This window comes from Macrobrachium nipponense, chromosome 13 (assembly GCF_015104395.2).
Source record: "Macrobrachium nipponense isolate FS-2020 chromosome 13, ASM1510439v2, whole genome shotgun sequence".
Lineage (NCBI taxonomy): Eukaryota > Metazoa > Arthropoda > Malacostraca > Decapoda > Palaemonidae > Macrobrachium > Macrobrachium nipponense.
This window is the reverse complement of record NC_087206.1, coordinates 86,860,500-86,884,892: the sequence shown is the minus strand read 5'-3', so window position 1 is coordinate 86,884,892 and position 24,393 is coordinate 86,860,500. Positions and strand designations below refer to the sequence as shown.

The 24,393-nt window shown below is 35.4% G+C and overlaps 1 protein-coding gene across 4 annotated transcripts in view; it reads left to right on the top strand.

Annotated features, from left to right (window-relative positions):
- Window positions 1-24,085, top strand: part of LOC135225170 (FMRFamide receptor-like) — a 355,663-nt gene extending 331,578 nt beyond the window's left edge. For all 4 annotated transcript variants that reach the window (XM_064264420.1, XM_064264421.1, XM_064264419.1 and 1 more), the window contains 7 exons: window positions 5,963-6,575; window positions 9,403-9,479; window positions 9,951-10,130; window positions 15,112-15,369; window positions 16,620-16,894; window positions 18,935-19,151; window positions 22,959-24,085. In XM_064264420.1, coding sequence (XP_064120490.1) covers window positions 6,101-6,575; window positions 9,403-9,479; window positions 9,951-10,130; window positions 15,112-15,369; window positions 16,620-16,894; window positions 18,935-19,151; window positions 22,959-23,249 — 1,773 coding nt within the window. In that variant the 5' untranslated portion in view covers window positions 5,963-6,100 and the 3' untranslated portion in view covers window positions 23,250-24,085. The remainder of the gene's footprint in view (window positions 1-5,962; window positions 6,576-9,402; window positions 9,480-9,950; window positions 10,131-15,111; window positions 15,370-16,619; window positions 16,895-18,934; window positions 19,152-22,958) is intronic.
- The last annotated feature ends 308 nt before the right edge of the window (window positions 24,086-24,393 follow it).

Genomic DNA, 24,393 nt, shown 5'->3' with positions numbered 1-24,393 from the left:
ATAAAATGTTTTTCTAGCTCTTTTCCATGCCACATCTACAAAAGTCCTTGGGTATTTTAGTTTCAATGCAATATCATAAATAGTTTTAATTTCAGCGTCAATAAACTGCGGGCTACAGACACGTAAAGCCCTTGGAGGACATCCCAGAAAAAAAAACAGAGAATTTAACATTTTGATGGTGATTGGAGTAGTAATGAACTAGAGGCAATGTTATTTGATTTTCGAAAGACTGAAAAGGTGAAATTTCTATCATTTCTATGGACAGTAACATCGAGAAAATTCAAATTACAATTTATTTCTTCCTCTACAGTAAATTTTATAGAAGGGACTAAATTATTGAGATTATTAGGGAATTCCTGGAGATTTTCGTGAACTGGCCAAATACAGATGATATTTTCTGTATTTAGCCAGTTCACGAAAATCTCCAGGAATTCCTTAATAATCTCAATGCAACAAAGCCAAGAACCAAATGAAGATATATGAAGCTATACAGATAGCCCAGCCGAGACACTTTCGTCTTTAAAATATCCTGACCATATAATTGAGAAAGCAATTCACAAAGCTAACGTAATTTTCTACCGACCCCCTAAAGACAAGACCAGAGATACACCCAACAATAAAATAATAATTCCCCACCTGGACACGATTAAGAGAATAACCAACCCCCTCGGAAAATCGAACCCTTTTGTATTTACTTACCCAAACACCTTAGCCAAATCCCTGATTAACGTCCAACAAAAGACATCTCCAAAGGACTCTGGGGTATACGAAATCCCATGCCAGGACTGTGACCAATCTTACATCGGATTTACAGGTAGATCCCTTCGCCAGAGATTAATACAACACAAACGGTCAGTTAGGTATGGACAACAGAACTCGGCTATTTTCAACCATATAAATGAACATAACCATAGAATAAACTGGAATGTCACGTGTAATTTATAGCAGCAACTGCCGGTACAAGAGTCAAATGATGGAATCGGCCTTAATAAAAGAGAGGCAGGTAATGAACATCTCAAAAGGAGGATGGATTTCGGACACGATCGACAACGTCTTCATTCAACCAACCCTTAAGAAGATTAAAGGAAGATTATCAGCGGGGGTGACATTAAAATGGCTTGTTTGTGGGATGGACCTCTTGGTATAAAATACCACCTTTTCTGTAAACTTTTCTCATTCATCTACCTGAAGAGGGAGACAGCAGTCTCTGAAATATAGTACTTTTTCTCTATTTTGGTGTTTTTATGGGCTCCTTTTATTAGATGGAACTCTGTTGTTATTGAACATTTTTACCAGTCATATATATATATATATATATATATATATATATATATATATATATATATATATATATGTATGTATGTATGTATGTGTGTGTATGTGCCCTCGTTCGCTGTCTCTCTGCCACACTTCCCATTGGTCTCCCTGACTCCCTGTCTTCATGATAGCAGGGAATTTCCCTCGCGCTTTCCGTCTTCAAAGCAACGGTGCATTAAGCAGTATCAGATACGAGCAATGGATTATTTTTTTGTCCCTAAACTTTTTCCCTTTGGAGTCGGGGAAAAGTCCCTGCTGATTGGGGCCCCCGGCACGAGATTAGTGGCCATCCGCCCGTCAAGGACAACGAAGCTTCTGGTGCTCAATCCCAGCTCCCTCTTTTATCTTCACAGCGATTAGCGATTGCGACGTTACTGGGTCCTTGGAGGGAGTTAAATGAAATCTCGATAACTTTTGAAGTTCTTGAGGACATGCGCCATATGTGAAATCTACTCGAAGTCTGCTCTGAATCTTGAATAATCAGAGTCGAAACTTATAGATAGGTAGGAAGGTAAATGTATAGGCAGATACATCTCGTTTACGTGGTTGGGGACAGGATAAGACCAATTTTCGTAACTGTAAATCTTGTTATATCTTAAGAATTAACTTTAAATCGATAAACTATTAACGAGGACCACGGTGAGGATTAAGATAGATTTTTAACAATTTGCAAAGATTTTCGTTCACGAAAAACGTCTTATTTTATCCATATCTTTACGGGGTTCGATTGTTCTTCATAGTCTCCGCTAATATGATTATTAGGTAATTTTCAAGATGCGTAAATCGTGGATTTATGCATTAACTGTGTACGCACAATTCGAGATGTTTAAAACAATGTATTCAATGAAATTCAGTGATGCAATTCTGCTACACTGATATAATTTGTTGAAATACCAGTGTTACTTTCCTATCACAGACGATCTATCAGAGCTATAACAGCCAATTTTTTTCTTTTTACCTCCTTTAGCGATGCAACATAACCAATATTCTATATTCTTTAATTCCTTGGGGCCATCACGTAGTATACTTTTGCCTCAAAATATCTTACTTTGAAATTAATTTATTTACTTTGAAATACATAATCAATTACCAATTCTTTAGGAGAATATGCATATCCTGTTGAAAAAGTATGGCTGGATCATGCGAGTTAATTTCTTACTGAGTCTCCTCAATTTTCTTCATAAATGTTTTCTCTTTTACGTTGATATTGGTTTATAGCAGGACAATGCTCATAATTCGGCGAAGAGAAATATATTAGCAACGTTTATACAGCAGGTAGTGAAGGTAGTGAAATACAGTGGGATGAATCCTTAAAGTTTCAGACAGACTTATATTATATATATATATATATATATATATACTATATATATATATATATATATATATATATATATATATATATATATATATATATATATATATAATATATATATATATATATCTAATAAAAGGAGCCCATAAAAGCACCTCTTCAGGTAGATGAATGAGAAAAGTTTACAGAAAAGGTCTTTAAACTATCCTGACCATATAATTGAGAAAGCAATTCACAAAGCAAACGTAATTTTTTACCGACCCCCTAAAGACAAGACCAGAGATACACCCAACAATAAAATAAAAATTCCACACCTGGACACTATTAAGAAGGTGACTCAGATCCTTGGAAAATCTAACCCTTTTGCATTTACTTACCCAAACACCTTAGCCAAATCCGTGAGTAACGTCCAACAAAAGACATCCCCCAAGGACACTGGGGTTTATCAAATCCCATGCCAGGACTGTGACCAATCTTACATCGGATTTACAGGTAAATCATTTCCCCAGAGATTAATACAACACAAACTTTCAGCTAGGTATGGACAACAGAACTCGGCTATTTTCAACCATATAAATGAACATAACCATAGAATAAACTGGAATTTGTCACACATAATTTATAGCAGCAACTGCCGGTACAAGAGTCAATTCAACCAATGCTTAAGAAGATTAAAGGAAGATTATCAGCAGGGGCGACGTTAATTGGCTTGCCTGTGGATGGACCTCTCGGTATAAATACCACCTTTTCTGTAAACTTTTCTCATTCATCTACCTGAAGAGGGAGACAGCAGTCTCTGAGATATAGTACTTTTCTCTCTATAATTTTTGGTGTTTTTTTTTTTTTTAGGCTCCATTTATTAAATGGAATTCTGTTGTAACAGAAACATTTTACCAGTATATATATATATATATATATATATAATATATATATATATATATATATATATATATATATAAGATACATACACACACACCCACACACTATACACACAGCCACCACCTACACACATATATATATATATATATATATATAGATATATAGAATATATATATATATATATATATGTGTGTGTGTGTGTGTTTGTGTGTGTACCACAGTGTGATTCAGCTGGTAGCGCTCTTGTCTTTCAATTGAAAGGCCTGAGTTCGATCCCTATGTGAGGTCAGAAGTTTATTTCTGTTTAAACGCATGATTTGTGTGCTGATTACTTATATATAAACATACACACCACACACAGATAGACACATCACACACACACACAGACGACACACACCCACACACACACACACACATATATATATATATATATATATATATATATATATATATATATATATATATATATATATATTATATATATATACATATATATAATATATACTATATACCATATACATATATATATATATATATATATTAATATATATATATATATATATATATATACATATACATATATATATATATATATATATATATATATATATATATATATATGTGTGTGTGTGTGTGTGTGTGTGTATGTATAACTGAATCACGAAAGTTTGGAACGTAATAAATCCATAAATAAAAGTATAAGCCACGAAGGAAAAATAAACAACGGAGTTTCTACAAGATCTTTCGACTGAACGTCCTTTACTCAGCAGACAAACTGACTTACATGAGAAATTGAGGGTACAGGAAAGGTTGTATAACTGACAGATACGTATTATAAGTAGATTAGTACCTAGAATCCGACACACCTGGAGAATGAGTAACCTTTCCAAACAAGCATAAACATGGGTACAATTTAAGAACAAAAAGATTAAGTCCAACTGCTCAGACACAGGAACAAGACAATTAAAGGATTATACAGGGCGACAGCTGACTATATTCAGATCTTTGGTAAACAAAAACTTATTCACAAAACATATTAAACATACATATACAAAGAAAATATCTCTAAGGCAACTAATTTGTATTTTAAGTCTGTAATTATATCTTGAGGTCATTCTTGAACATGTTACAAATACAAGGGTCTAAATGAAACAGGCCACGACTAATATTAATATTACAATGGGAAGTAAGTTGTATTATGGCAGATTCTAAAAGATTTCGTGATAAGACATCTTTTGATCTTGCAATTACTGAACTACCAATCCAATTTATCCGGTGGTTGTTTTCATTTAAATGAATGAATATTGCATTAGATGTTTGCCCAGTTTTGACAGAATATTTATGCTGTTTTAATCTTACTTCTAAGCCTCTTGCTCGACTGTCCAAGATATATAACGATATTCCCTATCTAATGGAAGCTATTTTGTCTGCCTTAATGTAAACATACGCAACCTGATTATCGTCGACATGATCGAAATCACCGAACGCAACGTAAGTTCAGAGCCTATTACAGCGTCTGAAAGTTCCCGATAGTCTCTGTTGTCAGTAGAATCACAGTATAAAGGCCTCCTGCGAATTAGCTAGTGGCGTTGAATGCTCTTGTGCTAAATTATTTGACACGCCACCTGAGAGTGGTGGTATACTTCAGGTGGCAAAAATGAGTTAGTGGCCAGGCTAGTAATTATTGTTATTTTTTTCTTTTTTTTTTTTTTACTGGAGAAATTAATGCTGGATATCAGTGGTGCTGGTGTTGCGTATATTTCAGCAGACTTGGAATTTGAAATATCCCAGGTTGTCACATTGAAAAAAAATATTTATATATACACATATATATTTACACACACAAATATATATATATTAATATATATATATATATATATATATATTATATATATATATATATATATATAATATATAATATTTACACACACGCACGCAAACAATAAAGTATATATATATATACTATATATATATATATATATATATAATATTTATATATGTATTTAAGTATATATATATATGTATATATACTATATATATATATATATATATACATAATATGCGTACTATACATATGTGTGTATGTGCGCGCGCGCGCGCGTGTGGTTGCAGCGTTGTTGATCTGATGAGTATTCTTACTTGCACTTTACTATTGAATAACATTTCTATCTGATTAGAAAAATATGAAACTGGAGGGAACTGACATAAAATGTTTTCATGGCAAACAAGGTCTACGATTTGATGATTCTGCCAAACTTTAAGTCAGAATCTGAGACTTTTGAGAATCTTTATGACTACTGCCTTCTAAAGAATTATTAATGGTAGTAGCAAGTTTCTGAAGTAAACAAAACTTATCCATTTGATGTTCTTTATATGAAAGTGTGAATGGTATGTGAAACTAGTCTCATCTGCATTTTAATAAGAGTTTATCATTTTTATTTCTTTTATTCACAGGATGAAGCCTATACGGTGAACCCCAGACGAATGGAAGATGTGTGCAGAAGGTTTCAGGTATAAAACCACCAACTTCAATCGAAGGTCTTCCTCATTACCACCATAAGAAGAAGAAGAAGAACAACAACAACAACAACAATGAACATCACCACAGCAGCGCCACTGGTGGCCGTCGCCCTAACTACCATCATTTCCCCCAGCCCCTCTCCGACGACTCTCCTCCCTTCGGCGTCGCTCGTGCCGCCCGTCGGCGGCAGCAGCTTCGCAGGGAACGAGTCCTCCGAGTTGCAAGACAACGAGTACCTCGACGAGGACATTTCAGACCCCTACAAAGCCTTCCTCACCTGCTCCAGGTATGTGGTTCAGCGGATCCTGGTCCCGCTGGTTCTGGCGGTCGGGGTGCTGGGGAACGCCATCACGATCGTGGTCCTCACCAGGCGGCAGATGAGGTCCTCCACCAACAATTACCTGACGGCTTTGGCCATCTCCGACCTGCTCTACCTGGTCTTCATCTTCAGCCTCAGCATCCGCCATCACCCGGGGATGAACAGCCCGCATCACTGGGTCTACTGGCACTACTTCAGATACGCCCTCTGGCTCACCGATGCTTCGAGTGAGTGGATGGTGCTGTTTTGCGTTGGTGTGAGATGAGTGGAGATCGTCGTTCCGTTTATCAGATCTCTTTTAAATTCATGCAGTAGCAAATCATTCTATTCCTTCCTTGAGTCAAGAGTGAATGGTATACTAAGGGGTATAAATATTCTTTTTAATTTGCTACTAGAAGGTGCATATTTCTAGAAAATGGGAGTTGTATTCCTATTTGGAGTGAAGATTACATGGCATACTAATAGGTATAGAATAAAAATCATAAAAATTAAATAAGAAATAAAAAAAATATATAGATATATTTTTCTAATTGACTATTAGAATGTGCTTATTGCAACTCATTGTTCATTAACTGTGGGTCCTATTTAATTATAAACTTTAATTTGACTACATGCAACCACCAAGACAAAAATGAAATAATTATCTTGAATTATAAACACCAAATCCACTCATTAATAATATCCTGCTTATCATAATTGGATGTACTTGAATGTCCTTTCTCGTTAATAGGTAATATTATCATACTATTTATTCATAATTATTAGAAATTGATTTAAGTAAGATTGACATAAAGCTTTTTTTTCATTCTGTTCGTGGGAAAACTATGGTTAAAAGAAATAGATCGTATCAAAAAATAAAAAAAAATAAGAATGTAAGACGGTTGTAAGGTAAAGAATTTTAACCTGAGGTGCACATAACAGATACCCACAAGCTAAAAGAAAAAAAAAGGAAAAAATAAATTGTCAAACTAACAAACGACTTAAACGTCGTTCGAACATTGATCAGGCCCACCATATATTTATAGTCACTTCACGTCAGCGTTCACGAGAACACAATTGTAAAGTAAAGAATTTTAACCTGAAGTACACATAACAGATACCCAGAAGCTGAAAAAAGGAAAAAAAAAAAATTTGCCAAACCAACAAACATTGACCAGACACACCGTATATATTTAATCACTTCACGTCAGCCTTCGAGAGGACAGGCAATCAATACTGTTTGTGGCAGAGAGGAAATCAGCGTCCGTCACAGGCCGATTTTCCGTCCAGCCCGACTGGCCGCCCACACACAAGAGCGCGCAGTCGTCGAGGGCAATTGATTGATTGTACCCTGCTGAGTCAGGTTTATTTTAACTCAAGTCCAGGGAAGGAGGCGAGGAGGTCTCCGGGAGATATACACAATAAAACTGCTTCTTGGATTTCGTCCTTACTCCGCACGTTTCTAGAAAGTTTATCAGATTAAATGAAAGATATGTTACACTCTTTGAACTCCTTCAATGTCAGTACAATTGTCCTTCCATATTTGAAAGTTAAATCAATAAGTTTGTTTTAATGAAAGAGCATGAGGAAAATGAACAAAAGTGAAAGTTGATGATATAGGAAAGAGGTTTAAAAGTTCAATTGTTGATTTGAAGACTGTATATTAAATGAAGAAAACAATTGACTAAGAAAATAATTCGGAGAAACCTTTTAAAAGTTCTTGGACCACCCAGTTTTCAGTTTAATAGTTAGGGTGCTATTCTTTCATACACCACACACACACACACACACACACACACACACACAACACACACACAACATAATATATATTATATCATATATATATCATATATAATATATTATACATATATATATATATACCTATATATATATATATATATATTTTATTATATATACTGTATATTATATGAAGAAAACATTTGACAAGAAAATAAATCGGAGAAAACCTTTAAAAGTTATTGGAACACCCAGTTTTCAGTTTAATACTGTTATGGTTGTTATTATTTCATATATATATATATATATATATATATATATATATACATATATATATACTATATATATATATATATATATATATATATATATATATATATACATATATATAAATATATATATATTTATATACATATATGTATGTATATACATATATATACTTATATATATCTTATTCAAAGAATGACAATAATACAATTAATCGAAAAAAATTACATTATCCGGTTAACACTCAGTTATGATGGACGAATGTTTTCTCCATTTTCTCTTTACATTCATTAATTAAGTCATTTTTTATCTACTAAAAGGACTGTGGATGAATAACCAAAAAACCTACTCTTAGTTAAAAAGATGTAAAGTATAAACATTCATCATATTTTTCTTTCATATTTTTTTATTAGAATATAATATGATTCCTTTGGAATAAATTTTCTTTAGACAACAATTATCAATACAAAGCTGACTTCTTTATAAGAATTAATGTGCATTCAATTTGCTACAATAGTGGAACGTAGTGTTTGATAAATGACGAAAACACAATGACCGTATATAAGTCATTATACCTCCTGGATTCTATATTTAACAACTGACACGGTGTAAGATCAAGCACCTTATACATCTGCCGAAATCTTACATCTATTACTTGCGCAATAGTATACCTAGCCACTATATCATGACGTAAACACCCTTAGCGAAGACTGTCTTCCTCCTCCATTCATAAATGTGGTTAATGACGTCATCAGATTCTCGTTACGGTGGTTGTATTGGGAGCGTTTACTGTGGGAAAGAATTATTGTTTGTGAGTCATATTGCGCTTCAGGCCTTTGTTAACTTGGTAATTGTCGAGAAACGTTTAGCACATCTCAAATGTTTAGTGGCTATCGAATGTGGTGTATTATGTCCAAATGAATCTGTTTTACTCACAAAACCATATTTACTTCAAAAGGGGAGATTTAACTATAAGTAGAAGCCTCCCGAATCGAACAAATTTTATGAATGGCTGGCTACTCAAAATTTCCTGAATTTACGCAAACTTCCTCTTCTTCCTCTCCTCTTCAGGTAGTACGTCAATTTGGCTCACCGTCACCTTCACCATCGAGAGATACATTGCAGTTTGTCACCCCATAAAAGGAAAAGTAAGGGAAATATTGTTCTTTTCTTAAAGACCAATCCATGTGCAACTTTGGTTAGTTTTTTTTAAGAGTATGTTTACGTCCTTAAAATGGAAAAGGAAAGTCATATGTTGCGTTTTTTCTTAAAATGCTATGCAGTTTGTTTCATGCTAATTGAATGGTTCAGTAAAGTTGCTATTTCCTGTTGTAGCTTTCCTTTCTTATATGTCTGGATTGCAATGAACATAACTGTAATTATATATGTGTGTGTGTATGTTTACACACACACAAACACACACACATATATATTATAGTAATATTATATATATAATATTAATTAATATATATATATATTATATAAAGATATATGATATATATACTACATATAAAACTTACAAGTGATTCTTTCCCTTATGAAACCGAATTGCAGCCTTTGACTCGGTAAACTAATAAAACTCTCTCTCTCTCTCTCTCTCTCTCTCTCCCCATCAACAGGTGTTCTGCACGGAGAGTCGGGCCAAGAGAGTCATAGTGGCAGTGTTCGTCCTCTGTTTCACTCTGACAGCATCCACACCCCACGAATGGGTTGTCATGGAGGTCACTGACCCTTCAACCCAGAGAAAAATCCTCAACCTGGGCTCCTCCGTCTTGGGGTCACACACTACTTACAGGAAGGTAAAGCTGCTTACTTTTGTAAAGTGATCCGTAGTCTTGTAGCCATAAGTAGGAATGATAACCTTGTATGACAGTCATGAATATTATCTTGGCATGCTAGGAACTATCAATAATACCTTGATATTTTCGGGACTTGTAAGGAAAAAGGTGGACTGAAATTATTATCCTATAGTAAAGAGAACATTTCCAAAATTTTATGGAACTAATGGAAAAAACGAGTTATATATTCAGCTTTCTTGCAAAAACTTTTTATTCAACATTTTCTTTCACATTTATCAGCAAGACGAAATCGAGTGTGAGATCTCTCTCTCTCTCTCTCTCTCTCTCTCTCTCTCTCTCTCTCTCTCTCTCTTATATATATATATATATATATATATATATATATATATATATATGTGTGTGTGTGTGTGTGTGTGTGTGTGTGTGTGTGTATGTCAATGAGGAGGAGGACATGAAAACTTGCTAAAAGGTGTCTATATATTCCCAACGTTTCGTAATGTCTTCATTACATTTTCGAGGGCTGTACAAAATAGATGACATAAATTACAAGAAGGCTATGAATTTTAAATTCAAAAATGAAAGTTGCACAATGATTACAAATTTGTAATATCAAAAGGAACAACTAAAAGGACAACTTAAAAATCACAAAACGTAAAATAAATAGGACAAAAAATTGTTAGAATAAAAAAAATATAAAAAAATTCAAAAGTTAAGCAAAGCTGGATCAAACTATTCGGCGGCAACGTCAAGACTGGATAGGAAGAATCAAGACTAAGAGAGGTACATTATGCCAGCAGAGGTTTGGCTGTTCAACAAGGGGAGGAGGCGTTTAATCATTAACGATTCTAAAATTGTCAAATCATGGCTGTTGGAAGCTCGCCCTACTACTGAAAAGTGTTTATTTTCAATAGAGATTTTTAAATATTCTAGAGAGATTTCTAATATTAGAAAACTCTGGGTTTGCAATTTTGCTGCCTGTCATATAGCTTACTCCACGATGAGAATCTATGCGTGCCTTCAGAAGCCTCCTGGTGGATTCAATATAAGTTCCTAAATTACATTTAGGACACGTATAGCTATACACACACCCGGAGGACATATAAGGACAGTATATATATATATATATATATATATATATATATATATATATATATTATATATATATATATATATATGTGTGTGTGTGTGTGTGTGTGTGTGTGTGTGTGTGTGTGTGTGTCCAACAATAACGCCTGAATCAAAAGCAAATAAAAGGTCCTGTCATTAATCGTAGCATTCAACAACTGATACCAAAATACCCATTTTATAACGCACTACCACTCACAATAATTTTCATGATAAAGGCATACACTTTCAAATGAACATAACAGATATTGCAACATTCAAAACGCATAAATTCAAAACATAAATAAAAACCAGCGGAATGAAAAGTGAAATACATATTTATATACAAAACAGCTTGTCAGTGTACCGTAGGCTATCATGCAGTGTACACATTAATAATCAGGAAAATTAAATTTTATCTCTGGTTATAAAACCGTCATTCCATTTTGTTTTTCGAGTATGCCTGGATAAATGTATTTTGTGGGGGCGGGGGAAGAGAGCCTGGGGGAGGGAGATGGGTGAGGGGGATTAGAACTGTTAAGTGGCTTCCTTTAAATTAACATTTGTTGACTCACTACTTTACGAATTACATCATTGCAAACATAGATGATGAGTTCTTTTGCCTAATTCTTTTAGTCATTATCTCTTATTATTCTTTTTAATATTTCTTTTTTTATTTCATTTCCAAATCTATAAGCAATAATTTTTTAAGTTATCAGTAAATTTTTGCACAAAATGTTTTTGTCATAATGACAAAAAAAATCAAAGCATATGATGATATTAAAGTTTAATAAAGATTCATGTCAGAACCCCACTTATCCCCAGATGCATTTACATGTCTGACAGACATCCCAACATCACACATAGCTCTTTGCCCTCCTACCCTTAAAAGGAATCTGCCAAAGGTCATTCCTCTCTGATTAGCTCCACTTAACAGGTACGACTGAACATGATCGCTTTCATTTAGGGCGATCTGATGCCTTTTTGTGGGGCTGACGTCATTTTTACTAAGTTTTAATATTTGTCCTTTGATAACGGTCTAAAACCTTTTATGGGCTGACGCGCTAAGTTTTAATATTCGTTCTTTAATAACGGTCTAATGCTTTTTGAGGGCTGACGTCATTTTTACTAAGTTTTCATACTTGTTCTTAAATGTGGTTGAGTGAACTATTATCGAGTGTCCGTATTCACAGAAAGATTTCCCTTGGTTATGAAATGAGTAAGAATCATTCTTCTCAGGATATAAATAGTCAACCTCTGGGACAATTGGCTTGCCCTCGGGACGAGCGAACTGAATATATATAAAATTATTTTAATCCTAAAAGCAATCTTTTCCCCCACATCCAAAGTGCAGTTAGTTACCATATAATGAAGGACTAACTAGCAGCTCAAGTGGGTTAGAAGTTACAGACACACCAACGAAAATGATACATGAAAAAATAATCTTTATTCTGCTCCTCTCAGCCTTGAATAAACTTACATATACGTAGAGCTCTTTCTCACACCAGTACGTAAGTCATATAACGTTACCTTTCCCTGCGATATACGAAAGCTTATGTAACTAGAAAAATTCTAGCTCTAGAGCATGTTTGAACTCACATGAGATGCTCTGAGTTGCGTCAGCATCCACCTAAACATACATCCTGTAATCTGTAACCAATACCGCAGAATGCAACATATATTAACACACAAAAACTTCTTCCAGTTTTCTTCTGAAGAAAAGAAACAGGATATGAATTCAGCACATATAGAGAGCCCACACACACAAACTCATATATTCATTTCTTCTTTTTTCACAGTCATGATATAAAAAATAGGCGTTCTAACAGGTTTATTTCTTAGGGAAATGAGAACGTGTGACCCTTGCAAGATAGAGCAAGAAATAAATTACATCGATAAAAGCTTTGATGCATTACATGGAATGAAGAAAACAAGAAAATAGTTGCCCTCCCTTTTATGCCTAAAATGAAACAAATCACTTCAAAAATGAAAGAAAATAAATATAAATTTGTGTATACCTTTGATAATACCGTAAAAAACAAAGTGTGTAAATATAAATTGGAAGGAGAAGACAGTAATACAGATGATGTAGGAGGGTATACGTAATCAATTGCAGCAATTCTGGAGGCAAATATGTGGAGGAATCAGGTAGGGGAATAAGGACTAGAATCCAAGAACACAGAAGGGCAGTACGGCTTAACCCTCAGGGGAGTGCTATAGCTAGGCATTGCTGGGAAAATGACCATAGGATGGATTTCAAAAACAGTAGGCTTTTATATAAGAGCAATAAAATCAGTCATAGGAGGGTAGTGGAAGGAGCACTCATCAGAGAGATTAAAGTAATAGAAGGAAACAAAGGTTTTACCTCAGAAGATCCCATAAGCCGAGCTTTGATATTAAAAGAAGCTAAGATTGACCCTGCTGACCTGGAGATTAGGTTTTCAGTCCAACAGACTTTTGGTGACCACTCCCTTACCACAAGGGTTAATCCCATTGACCATCAGCTCAGGATATCAGAACGACAAGAGGGGATTAGCAACCAGAACAGCCATCACATAAATGGCAGCTTAAAAAGAAGAATTTCCAGAAGACCCAGGCTGACAACCTACACATCTCTTGAAAATGTGCCACAGATAGAGCCTGAAAGTACTCGAGTTTGGAGTAAATTTAAATCTAAATACTTAGCAGTAAACACGTTATACACAGTGATTTTGTGGGTTTCTTTTTCATATATTAATGCATTATACCTGTGACGGTATATCTGTAAAAGATTCACACAAAGCCAAGAATACTTAAAAAGCCTGCTGTATATATATATATATATATATATATAATATATATATATATATATATATATATATATATATATATATATATATATATATATATATATATGTAGCTCAGGAAAATAATACTGACGCAATTTTAGTCGCGGCTATCTCCAGTAATTCGCTTTTCCAGGAAGTGGCAATATCGCTGGAAGACTGGAAGAGACTTCTTGTTTTATATTAGAAATCATTCTATTACCTTGGAGGGAGGAAGTGATCTTCAAAAGACATATGGAGAGAAACGTACTCGATGTCTTCCTTTTTTTTTTTTTTTTTTTTTTTTTAATGAAATAGAGGAAACAGTTTTGTGGTCTATTTACCCAAGTTATTTGATATGAGGATGTTTAATGCATCGTGAAGGGTTTTGGATCTGAAAACAATTTATTCAACGTTTTTTTTTTTTCTGCTGTTTCTTTAAATTTAGATTTAAAACCATGTCATAACTTTGAGTCAAACATCCATCCTATTCGTGAAAGGAAATCGCCCCGCCAATAGAGAGAGGAGAGAGAGAGAGAGAGAGAGAGAGAGAGACAGACAGACAGACAGACAGAATAATCGTTATTTTTATGCATCTTTTTTTATTTTAATACCTTTCTTGGAAGGGTAATGGTATCTAAGTCAGATAAAAGGTTGGAAAAACAAAGATTGAAGGAATTTAACGCAGAGAGCTGACAAAGTTCTAGCACTTCTTTGACTTTAAATAAAATTATATTTTCCGAATAAGAGGAAAAGATAAATGGATAGATAGACAGATAGATAAATAGACTAATTTATACTTACTTAATGGTAATATTTAAATCATAAAACTAATAAATAGATGGCCTATTTCATATTAGCTGGTCATTATGGTCATTATACAGAAATATGCATTTAAGCATCGACATCTATTGAGAGAGAGAGAGAGAGAGAGAGAGAGAGAGAGAGAGAGAGAGAGAGAGACCTACAGTGATTCTGATGATGATTATTTTGGTAAGAATGAGACTGGAGGATGTCAAGCCATTTCATAAAAGAGTTAAGTGACGTCACAAGCGGACCTTTTCCCTCCCAAGGTATTCTACTGGTTCACAGCAGTCATCTTCATCCTGCTTCCCCTGGTCCTTCTGGCCGTGTTCAACTCCTTCCTCATCCACGTCGTGAAGCAGAGCCGGGCACAGCGCAGGAAGATGACTAACCAGAGGGTGGAGAGGGATAACCACAGCCAGTCCCAGGAAAACAAGATCACTATCATGCTCATCGCCGTCGTTCTGTTGGCGCTCTTCTGCCAGCTGCCCGTGGCTGCCATGTTGCTCTATCAGTCGTTCTATGAGGTAAGGGAATGCGGAGTTTTTTTGGGCTAAGGCAGTCAAAAGTGTATTTATCTACATAGGCAATTGGTAATACATAAAGAGTAAAAATACAATCTGAGCCAAAGGCTAATTTTTCTCTCTTCTTTCAAAGATTCGTTTCTTTTTGCTTTCTTCCCACTGGAACAGTTCGACCCAAAGACTCAGTTACTTCTCTCGCTTCTTTCCTCCTAGAACAATCTGAGTCAAAGACTCAATTCTCTTGCCTCCCTCTTTGGAATAGTCCAAGACGAAGACTCATTTCTCTTGCTCCCTTTCCTTGGAATCTGATCCAAACACTCATTTCTCTTGTCTCCCTCTCCGGAACGGTCCAATACAAAGACTTACTTCTCTTGGTTCCTTCCCCTAGAACAGTCCAATACAGGAATCATTTCTCCTGTCTCCCTATCTAGAACAGTCCAATACAAAGACTCCTTTCTCTTGTTTCCTTCCCTTAGAACAGTCCAATACTGGACTCATTTCTCTCATCTCCCTCTCTGGAACAGTCCAATACAAAGACCCCTTTCCCTTGCTTCCTTCCCCTGGAAAGGTCTACTCCAAGACTCATTTCTGTTTTCTCCAACGCCTCATTAGACTGATTCCTCTCTCCTCTCTCCCCGGAACAGTCCGAACCCAACGCCTCATTAGACTCATTCCTGTCACCTCTCTCCCTGGAACAGTCCGAATCCAACGCCTCATTAGACTCATTCCTGTCGCATCTCTCCCTGGAACAGTCCGAACCCAACGCCTCATTAGACTCATTCCTGTCACCTCTCTCCCTGGAACAGTCCGAATCCAACGCCTCATTAGACTCATTCCTGTCGCATCTCTCCCTGGAACAGTCCGAACCCATCCCAACGCCTCATTAGACTCATTCCTCTCGCCTCTCTCCCCGGAACAGTCCGAACCCAACGCCTCATTAGACTCATTCCTGTCACCTCCCTCCCTAGAACAGTCCGAATCCAACGCCTCATTAGACTCATTCCTGTCACCTCTCTCCCTGGAACAGTCCGAATCCAACGCCTCATTAGACTCATTCGTGTCGCATCTCTCCCTGGAACAGTCCGAACCCATCCCAACGCCTCATTAGACTCATATTCCTCTCGACCTCTCTCCCCGGAACAGTCCGCCGAACCAACGCCTCATTAGACTCATTCCTGTCACCTCCCTCCCTAGAACAGTCCGAACCCAACGCCTCATTAGACTCATTCCTGTCGCATCTCTCCCTGGAACAGTCCGAGCCAAACAGCATGGCGAGCAATATCGAGCTGGGACTGGGCAACATCTTCAACCTGCTGTCGGCCATCAACGCGGCCTGCAACTTCGTGCTCTACTGCGCCATGAGCGACAAGTACCGCAGGACCTTCCTCTGCACTTTCTGCTCCAGGTGGTACCGTCATCCTTCTCCTCTGCACTCCTGGATGGCCACCGCCTACAGCAACGTGGATGACGGGAGCCCTCGCTTCTCCAGGATGTCGTCCATGAGGATGTCACGGAGGTCATCGCATAGGTCAGTTGGTCTGCTAGTTTAGTTTTAAGGGTGTGGCGTTTAATTCGTAGGCCTAATCAAGGGATAATAGACACTAATGGACAAAAGGGACTGTCCTGGAATGCTTTGGTTATGTGGGATCGCGTACAAATGTAAATAATGTCTTGAAGATTTGCTTTCACCTGAGTTTCACGTGATGTCTTTTATGATAATTTGAATATTACAGAGATTACCAGTACATGAGAATATTAATTCACTGATGATGATAGTTGTTTATTGTCTCCGTATCCTACTTTTAGAGGAATTAGATTTTGAATTGCTTTTACTCTGGCGTAAGGTTCTACTCATTATCGTAGTTATAAGGGCCTAAAGGTAGATCAAATAATAATAATAATAATAAAATAATAATAATGATAATAATAATAATAATAATAATAATAATAATAATAATAATAATAATAATAATAATAATAATAATGACGATGGTGAGGACGATAATATGTCAAGAGTAATAGCTACAAAAACACATATTTCAATCTAGTGCTTTTAAGAGATTAAAAAAGAAATACAAAAAAATCGCTTATTATTCTTTGTTACCTAAAGGTAACAAAGAATGGATTTTACTATATGAAAAACTGAGATAGTGCTTTTTTTATGTTTAATGAAAGAACTGCACTTTACATAAAAAAATATTTTAAAAAATCAGTACTACTTCAATGATTAATCCCGAAATTCATTTTGCATTAGGAAGCAAAATAACCGGTCATAAGTGTTTTTCTTTTTAAATAAAGTTTAAAAAAAGGCGATACTCGTAAAGTAATGAATGTTGAGGTACATATTAAATTCAGTCAGACTTTCCGGAGTACAGGATAGAGGCCAGGACTTTTTTTTCTGTTATTTTCTCACTTATCAACGAGATCAATTTCCTTCAGAGCTACGAGAACATGCTTCTGCTACCTTACGTAGATGAATTAGGTAAATTAATCATGTACACGTCCGAATGAGGATGGAGAGAGAGAGAGAGAGAGAGAGAGAGAGAGAGAGAGAGAGAGAGAGAGAGAAGTGGGCTTGCTAGCATCTAAAAGATTTTAGCCATTTTGTGAAAGCAGTTAGTTTATTAGTCTAGCACCAAAGTCAAAAGACTAATGATGTATTTTATAGCTTATAACTGTTATCTCTTCTGTTTTAAATGACAGGAAATTAGCTTGCTATATACATTAGTTACCAACTAGACAATTATTTTAGATTATCATTTCCATTATATAGGTTGTAATTAGAGTTAATTAAGAATTTTATTCATGTTGCCATGTTCGTAGCATCAGCGCCGAACTGTATAGTATATTGATGTATTTGCTATAAATGGTACTGAGAATAGAGAACGAATTCATGATGTTTTTGTAAAGTGTTTGGCTACTTTGGTGTGAATTCACACTCGCCCAATTCAAGTTTCGTATAGACACCATTATTTTTACTTGCGTATGAAATTGTAGAGTATTATTCGGATAACTAGGATACAGACAATAGACACAAAAAACTTTAAAGTTGGTGAAAGCAGATATCTTCTTAATATTGTTCTATACGATTTTAGTCCCGAATGATATTGTTAAAAGAATATAAGAAAGGCTTAATGTAAAAGAAGAAAAATTCATCGATGAAAGAAATCCTTCGGTATTGAAAATAAGAATCATTACCTAAACATCTCATTCAATAATCAAACTCTTTGCAAAATTAATACCAAATCTCTTATAACCAAAGCATTTGCAAACGAGGCGTCATTAGATCTTTATTTTGACTGTAGTCCGTCCAGTTTCCACTAACGTTTCCGGACTAACAGCAAAGATCAGTTCCATCTTCATCAAAGACTTTAGGACGCTAAACAATTTCCTAAACAGACAGACAGCAGGTTTCAGAGGCCAAAGTGGACCTCACATTATCCAAGGGAGGCGTCTTCCTTGAAACAAAAGAACAGAGAGTTGATTTGGGTGTGTTCTAGTACTATATATCCTTTTCCTCGCAAAGACGGAGAGAGCTGATTCGGGTGTGTTCTATTGTACACGACAGAAGCAGCGGATCCGGGAGCCCCAGAGGTAGTCCCACTCACGGTCGCACGCACCCAGCTCACCGGCACCCGGGGCACTACCTAACAGTGCCCAGCCCCTCCCACAACCCTTCACAGTCCACCCCCACCACCACCCTCCTAGTGCCAACAAGCGCTGCCCACCTTCACTCGACTCCCGAAGACGCAGCTGCGACAGTCACAAGCCCACTACTACGGAAGGTTCGCGTCTGCATGACTCGCTCGTGCTGTGTGACTTTGTTCCAAAGGCTGAATTGCTGCATGGTGCATGGCTCTCTTCTCTTCGTGTCGTGGTTAATGATAATATGGTTGTTCCCTCTCTCCAGTTGTTCCTGAACATTTCTTTCCTTCATTAAATTTCTGGGTTTATTCGCATGGATATTCAGTCAGTTGAGGCTCCCTAAAACTTAAAACCTAACCGTACGCTAAATGCAAATGGAAGATTTATTAAGAAAAATACTAAAAAAGAGGTTCTTAGTTATTCACCCGCGAAATTAGTGGGCACATTTGTTGTATGAGGATCGACTATCGACATAACTTTGTCTCCCAACGCTGAAAATACGGGAACACTTTGTCAAATTATGCAGGAAGCTATCTAAAAACATCTGCTCAAGAAGGGACAGACACAGAAAGTGTCCCTACAGTCGAAAAGGTAGGTACGTAGCCCTGTACTGAGAGTCAGCACTGAGAAACAAAACTGGAATCACTGCAGGACATTGAAGAGGTAAAAGTGGCTTAGCATGACTTTTCGATACGTTATTTTTCAATGTTTTAGATCCAGTGCATCTATTTCGAGTATCTGTTTGTATAAGGAAAATCATAAATAATAACATCTACAATCTGTTGTTAGTGTGACGTACACTATGTACGTTAACCAGAGTTCACTGAAATACCAGGAAGTAGCCATCCCATTGTTGCCATAAAGCTGAGATATTATATTGTTAGAAATTGATGTTGGTAAGATAACCTCAATAGATTTTGCCTTTGCTGATTACATAATGTAGAAGAAATTTAAGGCCATACACTCCGAAAAGGATATTTACTTCTCACATAGGTAGATTAGTAAACAGTAGGATTCTTAGTATTTGCGAGTAAGTAAGGAATACCTGGAAAAGTACCGACGGTAAATATTGAAGTTCAGGTCACTTTGTCTCCAGTCTGTCAGATGGTTACTAAGGAGTTTGTAAGTGACAAAATATCAGAGAGGATGACAAGGACGTTTTGATTGTGACATAATTTGATATGTATGACAATGTGAGTGTAGATTTGAAAACTTCATGCTTGCTCTGTATCCTTATGATTCCGAACGATACGAAAAGACGATATATAAAATAGTTTTTAATCTGGTGATTTCAGAACAGACATTTTACTCCCAGAACTTCTGAAGAGAAGTTAAGTGTCTTTTGAAAAATTTATCATTATTATGACTCTTATCATTTTCTTGTCTTTAAAAAGGAAAATAGATTGATTAAAGTGAAAATATTTCTTGGTGTATCTAAAAGAAAATGCCTGTATCCTTACTCTCAGCTTTCATAGAGTTATTAATCCTAGCTCCTGAATTCCCGTCGGTGCCAAATGATGATGTGGTATAAAAAAAATTATTTGCATGATTTCCCAACTCTATCACGTTTTTTTCCATTTGCTTCCGAATATCTTATAAATAAGTATTATGAGATATTTTTGATTGCTCTAGTGTTATCGTTTTACTGTAAGTTTACATGTCCCTTTGATAAAATCCATCATTTGTTTCGTGATATTACATCTTGAATCATCTTTTTCATATTTCTTTGAAAGCTGTTTAGCATTTTAAGTGCTTCTGAGTGTTAAATGAAACTCTGACCTTACAACACAACACACATTAATAAGAGGTCATGTAAAGTATGCTGTTTAGATGTACGAGGCCTTTTGACAAAGTATCATAACCTCCCTCGCCATAAAGTAGAGCCATGTGTGGACTGATGTCATGAGACATTTATCCCTGAATGTAGTCATAATCTCCTACTGAATTCCTCTCGCCAGAGTTCAGAGGACATATTTTTGTTTACTTGTGCATCATAGCACATGGTAAAGGTTTGGCTGTTTAATTCACAACATGGCTTCCTATATTTCACCAAAATGATTATTATAAATTTGATTGCCTTTGTGGGTAATGTTACAAAAACCTTTAGCAATTACAATGTTCATGTTTTTAAAGTCTGTTGTCATTCCAGGTGAAGTTTTTTGCATTGTTTTAAAAACGTGAATAGCGCAATTCAATTACCTCATTTTTTTTCTTTTGTCTCTAATCACTTAAATCATAAACAAAAAGGCAAGCTTGGTAGAAGGTGTTACCGAATAACATTACAAGTTAGGATTAGGTGTTTTTCCAATCCTTTGACTCCATTTAGAATATATAGATAATAAGAGAGCCAGCTTATATTTCTAGTATATTCATTGATGTATGGTGTAGGTGTAAAGTAGAGAATGATTGGAGAGTATTTTAGACTGTTCACTGTATATTTAGGCAAAGGTATAGAACCGAATCTAAAAAGGATATGATATCAAACTAGTGCCAGTATACTAATTGGATATTAGTGTCTTGGATAACTGACACCAAAACGTAAAAGTAAACATAACGATTAGCAACAAGTACATTTTCATTAGTGGAGATAATCAAACAAGTGTACTTAAAATTCATGAGTATTTTGTACACGAAGATATCAGTAGACATGAGATTAAAACTCTCGATAATAATAATAATAATAATAATAATAATAATAATAATAATAATAATAATAATAATAATAATAATAATAATAATAATAATGTTTGTTGGCTTAATCTTCTAAAGTTCTAAGCTAATGTTTCTATTATGTAATTTATCATGACATTTTTTTTATAAGAACCCTTATTATGAGAGACAATTCATTACTGGAAATGTCCTACCTTATAAATATTAATATGTTGTTCATAAAAGGTAAATATAATGATATAAAAAAAAAAAAGGTTTTAACTGTTGGTCACTTAATTAATTATATGAATATGATTCAGGGTTGCAGTTTTTTTTAAAATATTTATTACTATAGAATAGGAAGGATAAGTGGATAAATAAGTGGTACATGAGCCTTGGAGCAGGTAATAATTCTTGTGAGAGAGAGAGAGAGAGAGAGAGAGAGAGAGAGAGAGAGAGAGAGAGAGAGAGAATTATCAAGCAGTCAGAGTCAGCAGAAATGTCAATTTTTTTCATTTTTGTCTTCAAGGTAAAATTTAAAGGTCTTCCATATAACCTTTGCACATAAGAACAAGAAATCTACCAACCCAGCTCTTTTCCTACATACATAAGTTAATCGCAAAATCTCGGAAAACGAGAAAAGAAACTTATCTTTATCGAGGTAAAAAAAAAAATTTAATGTAATCTTTACCTTACCAGAAAATAAAAATCTACTAACCCACCTCTTTCTTCTACACACATAGGAATAACAAAGACTCCGGAAAATAGGAAAAAATTCACACAAGTTGTCTCACAAAAGCTTTGAAAAATATATAAAAGAAATAAATGAGTAAATAAAAAATGACCTTTCGCCTACGCGTACAATCTAATCACGAAATCTTTGAATAACAAAAAACTTACCTTTCGTATACACACATTACACACAGATATCATCACAAAAGCTATGGAAAAAAAAGCATTAAATAAAGCTCACCATTCATCTATTCACACGAAAGTCATCTCATAAAAATTCAGAAACACAATAAAAAAAATCGTCTGTCGCCTATATACATAAATGATGGCAAAAGCTAAAAAATAAATAAATGAATAAATAAATAAATAAATAAATAAATAAATAAATCCCCTTTCGCCTACGCACACAAGCTAATCACGAAATCTCTGAATATCAACAAAACTTACCTTTCGCCTTCAAACATTACACACAGATGTCATCACCACAAAATCTATGGGAAAAAAGTAGATAAAACTGAAAAGCATAAAAAAAAAAAACCTCACCAAACCTCCATTTCCATCTGCAGGTCCCACCCTCAGCACAGCAGGGAAACAACCTTCCAGCAGACGAAGGTGTGACGAGCCCCACGGCCGCCGCGGCGTCCCTCTTGAACGGGTCGCCGAACAGCCAGCACTCGCTCGCGTCCTCCTCGGCTCCCCAGCCGAGTCGTCTCAGGCGGCTGGCGCTGAGACTAGCCTCCCTGTGGCGGAGAGGGAGCCGCTCTTCCTCCTCCTCCTCCACCACGACTCATTTGGCCGGCCAGCACATCGTCATCACGTGTCAGCAACCGTCGGTAGATGAGCAAACCGCCTTGTAAACAAAGATTGTAAAATGATGTATCGTCAAGATTGACCGAGATGCAGTTGTTCGTTGAAGGAGTTCTGTTGGTAGCTTATTTGTGTGTGTGTGTGTGTTTGTGTGTGCGTGTGTGAGAGAGAGATAGAGAGAAAAAGGGCCACAAGAAATCCAGTAAGGTATTTTTTCGCACCAGTTACTAGTGACGTAAGTGGCTTCATGGATTTTGTCTTCACATTTTGAGGGAATGGAAGAAGAGATTTCATTGCTTCCGTTTCCTTTACGAGTCGTCAATGTTGCAGTGACAACTGAACCTACCTAGAACAAACAATAAAGTGTTATGAAAACTTTCTAATACATATGAACACTATAATTACTAAGATACAGGTGCTGACGAAGCATTAAGTGATTTATTAAGAGAAAAAAAAAGCAGAATGACAAGAAACATTTAACGAACACTGGTGATACATAGAAACTGTAGCATTTGTTTCAGTGTGGTGACAATAGCAATACATTTCACAAGAAAAAATAATATATATTATGTGATACGAATATACTAATTTATCTTTCTCTTAAGTGTAGAGGTAACATATTACCCGATGTACTTAAACTCAAATGGAGTCTGAAGAGAAAGAACTTTGATGTTTTATGAAGAAAAGGATGATAATTATTTCTGTTCATTGTAATCTGTCCCTAATGTTATCGATAGTTACCTTCCAGTCCCGAAGTGATTATGGTAACGAACAAGTTATTTCGGTTGAGAGTCAACTTTGGAGAAAATTATTATATTTCTGTCGACAATTTACTTTTAAATCCCGATAATTTGCATTTAATTCACAGATAATATAAGTATATATATACATAATATATATATATATATATATATATATATATATATACATACATATATATCTATATATATGTGTGTGTGTGTCTGTGTGTGTATACATACTATATATACATATATGTATGCATACACATATACATGCATATATATGTGTGTAGATATATATATATATATATACTATATATATGATATATATATATAATAATATATATTATTTATATATATATATCTCGAAAATAAGCCATTACTGATTTTAAATTACCAGTCTGGGGTAATATGATGAGTTCAATCAAAAACTCATTTGTCTAAATCTCTTATC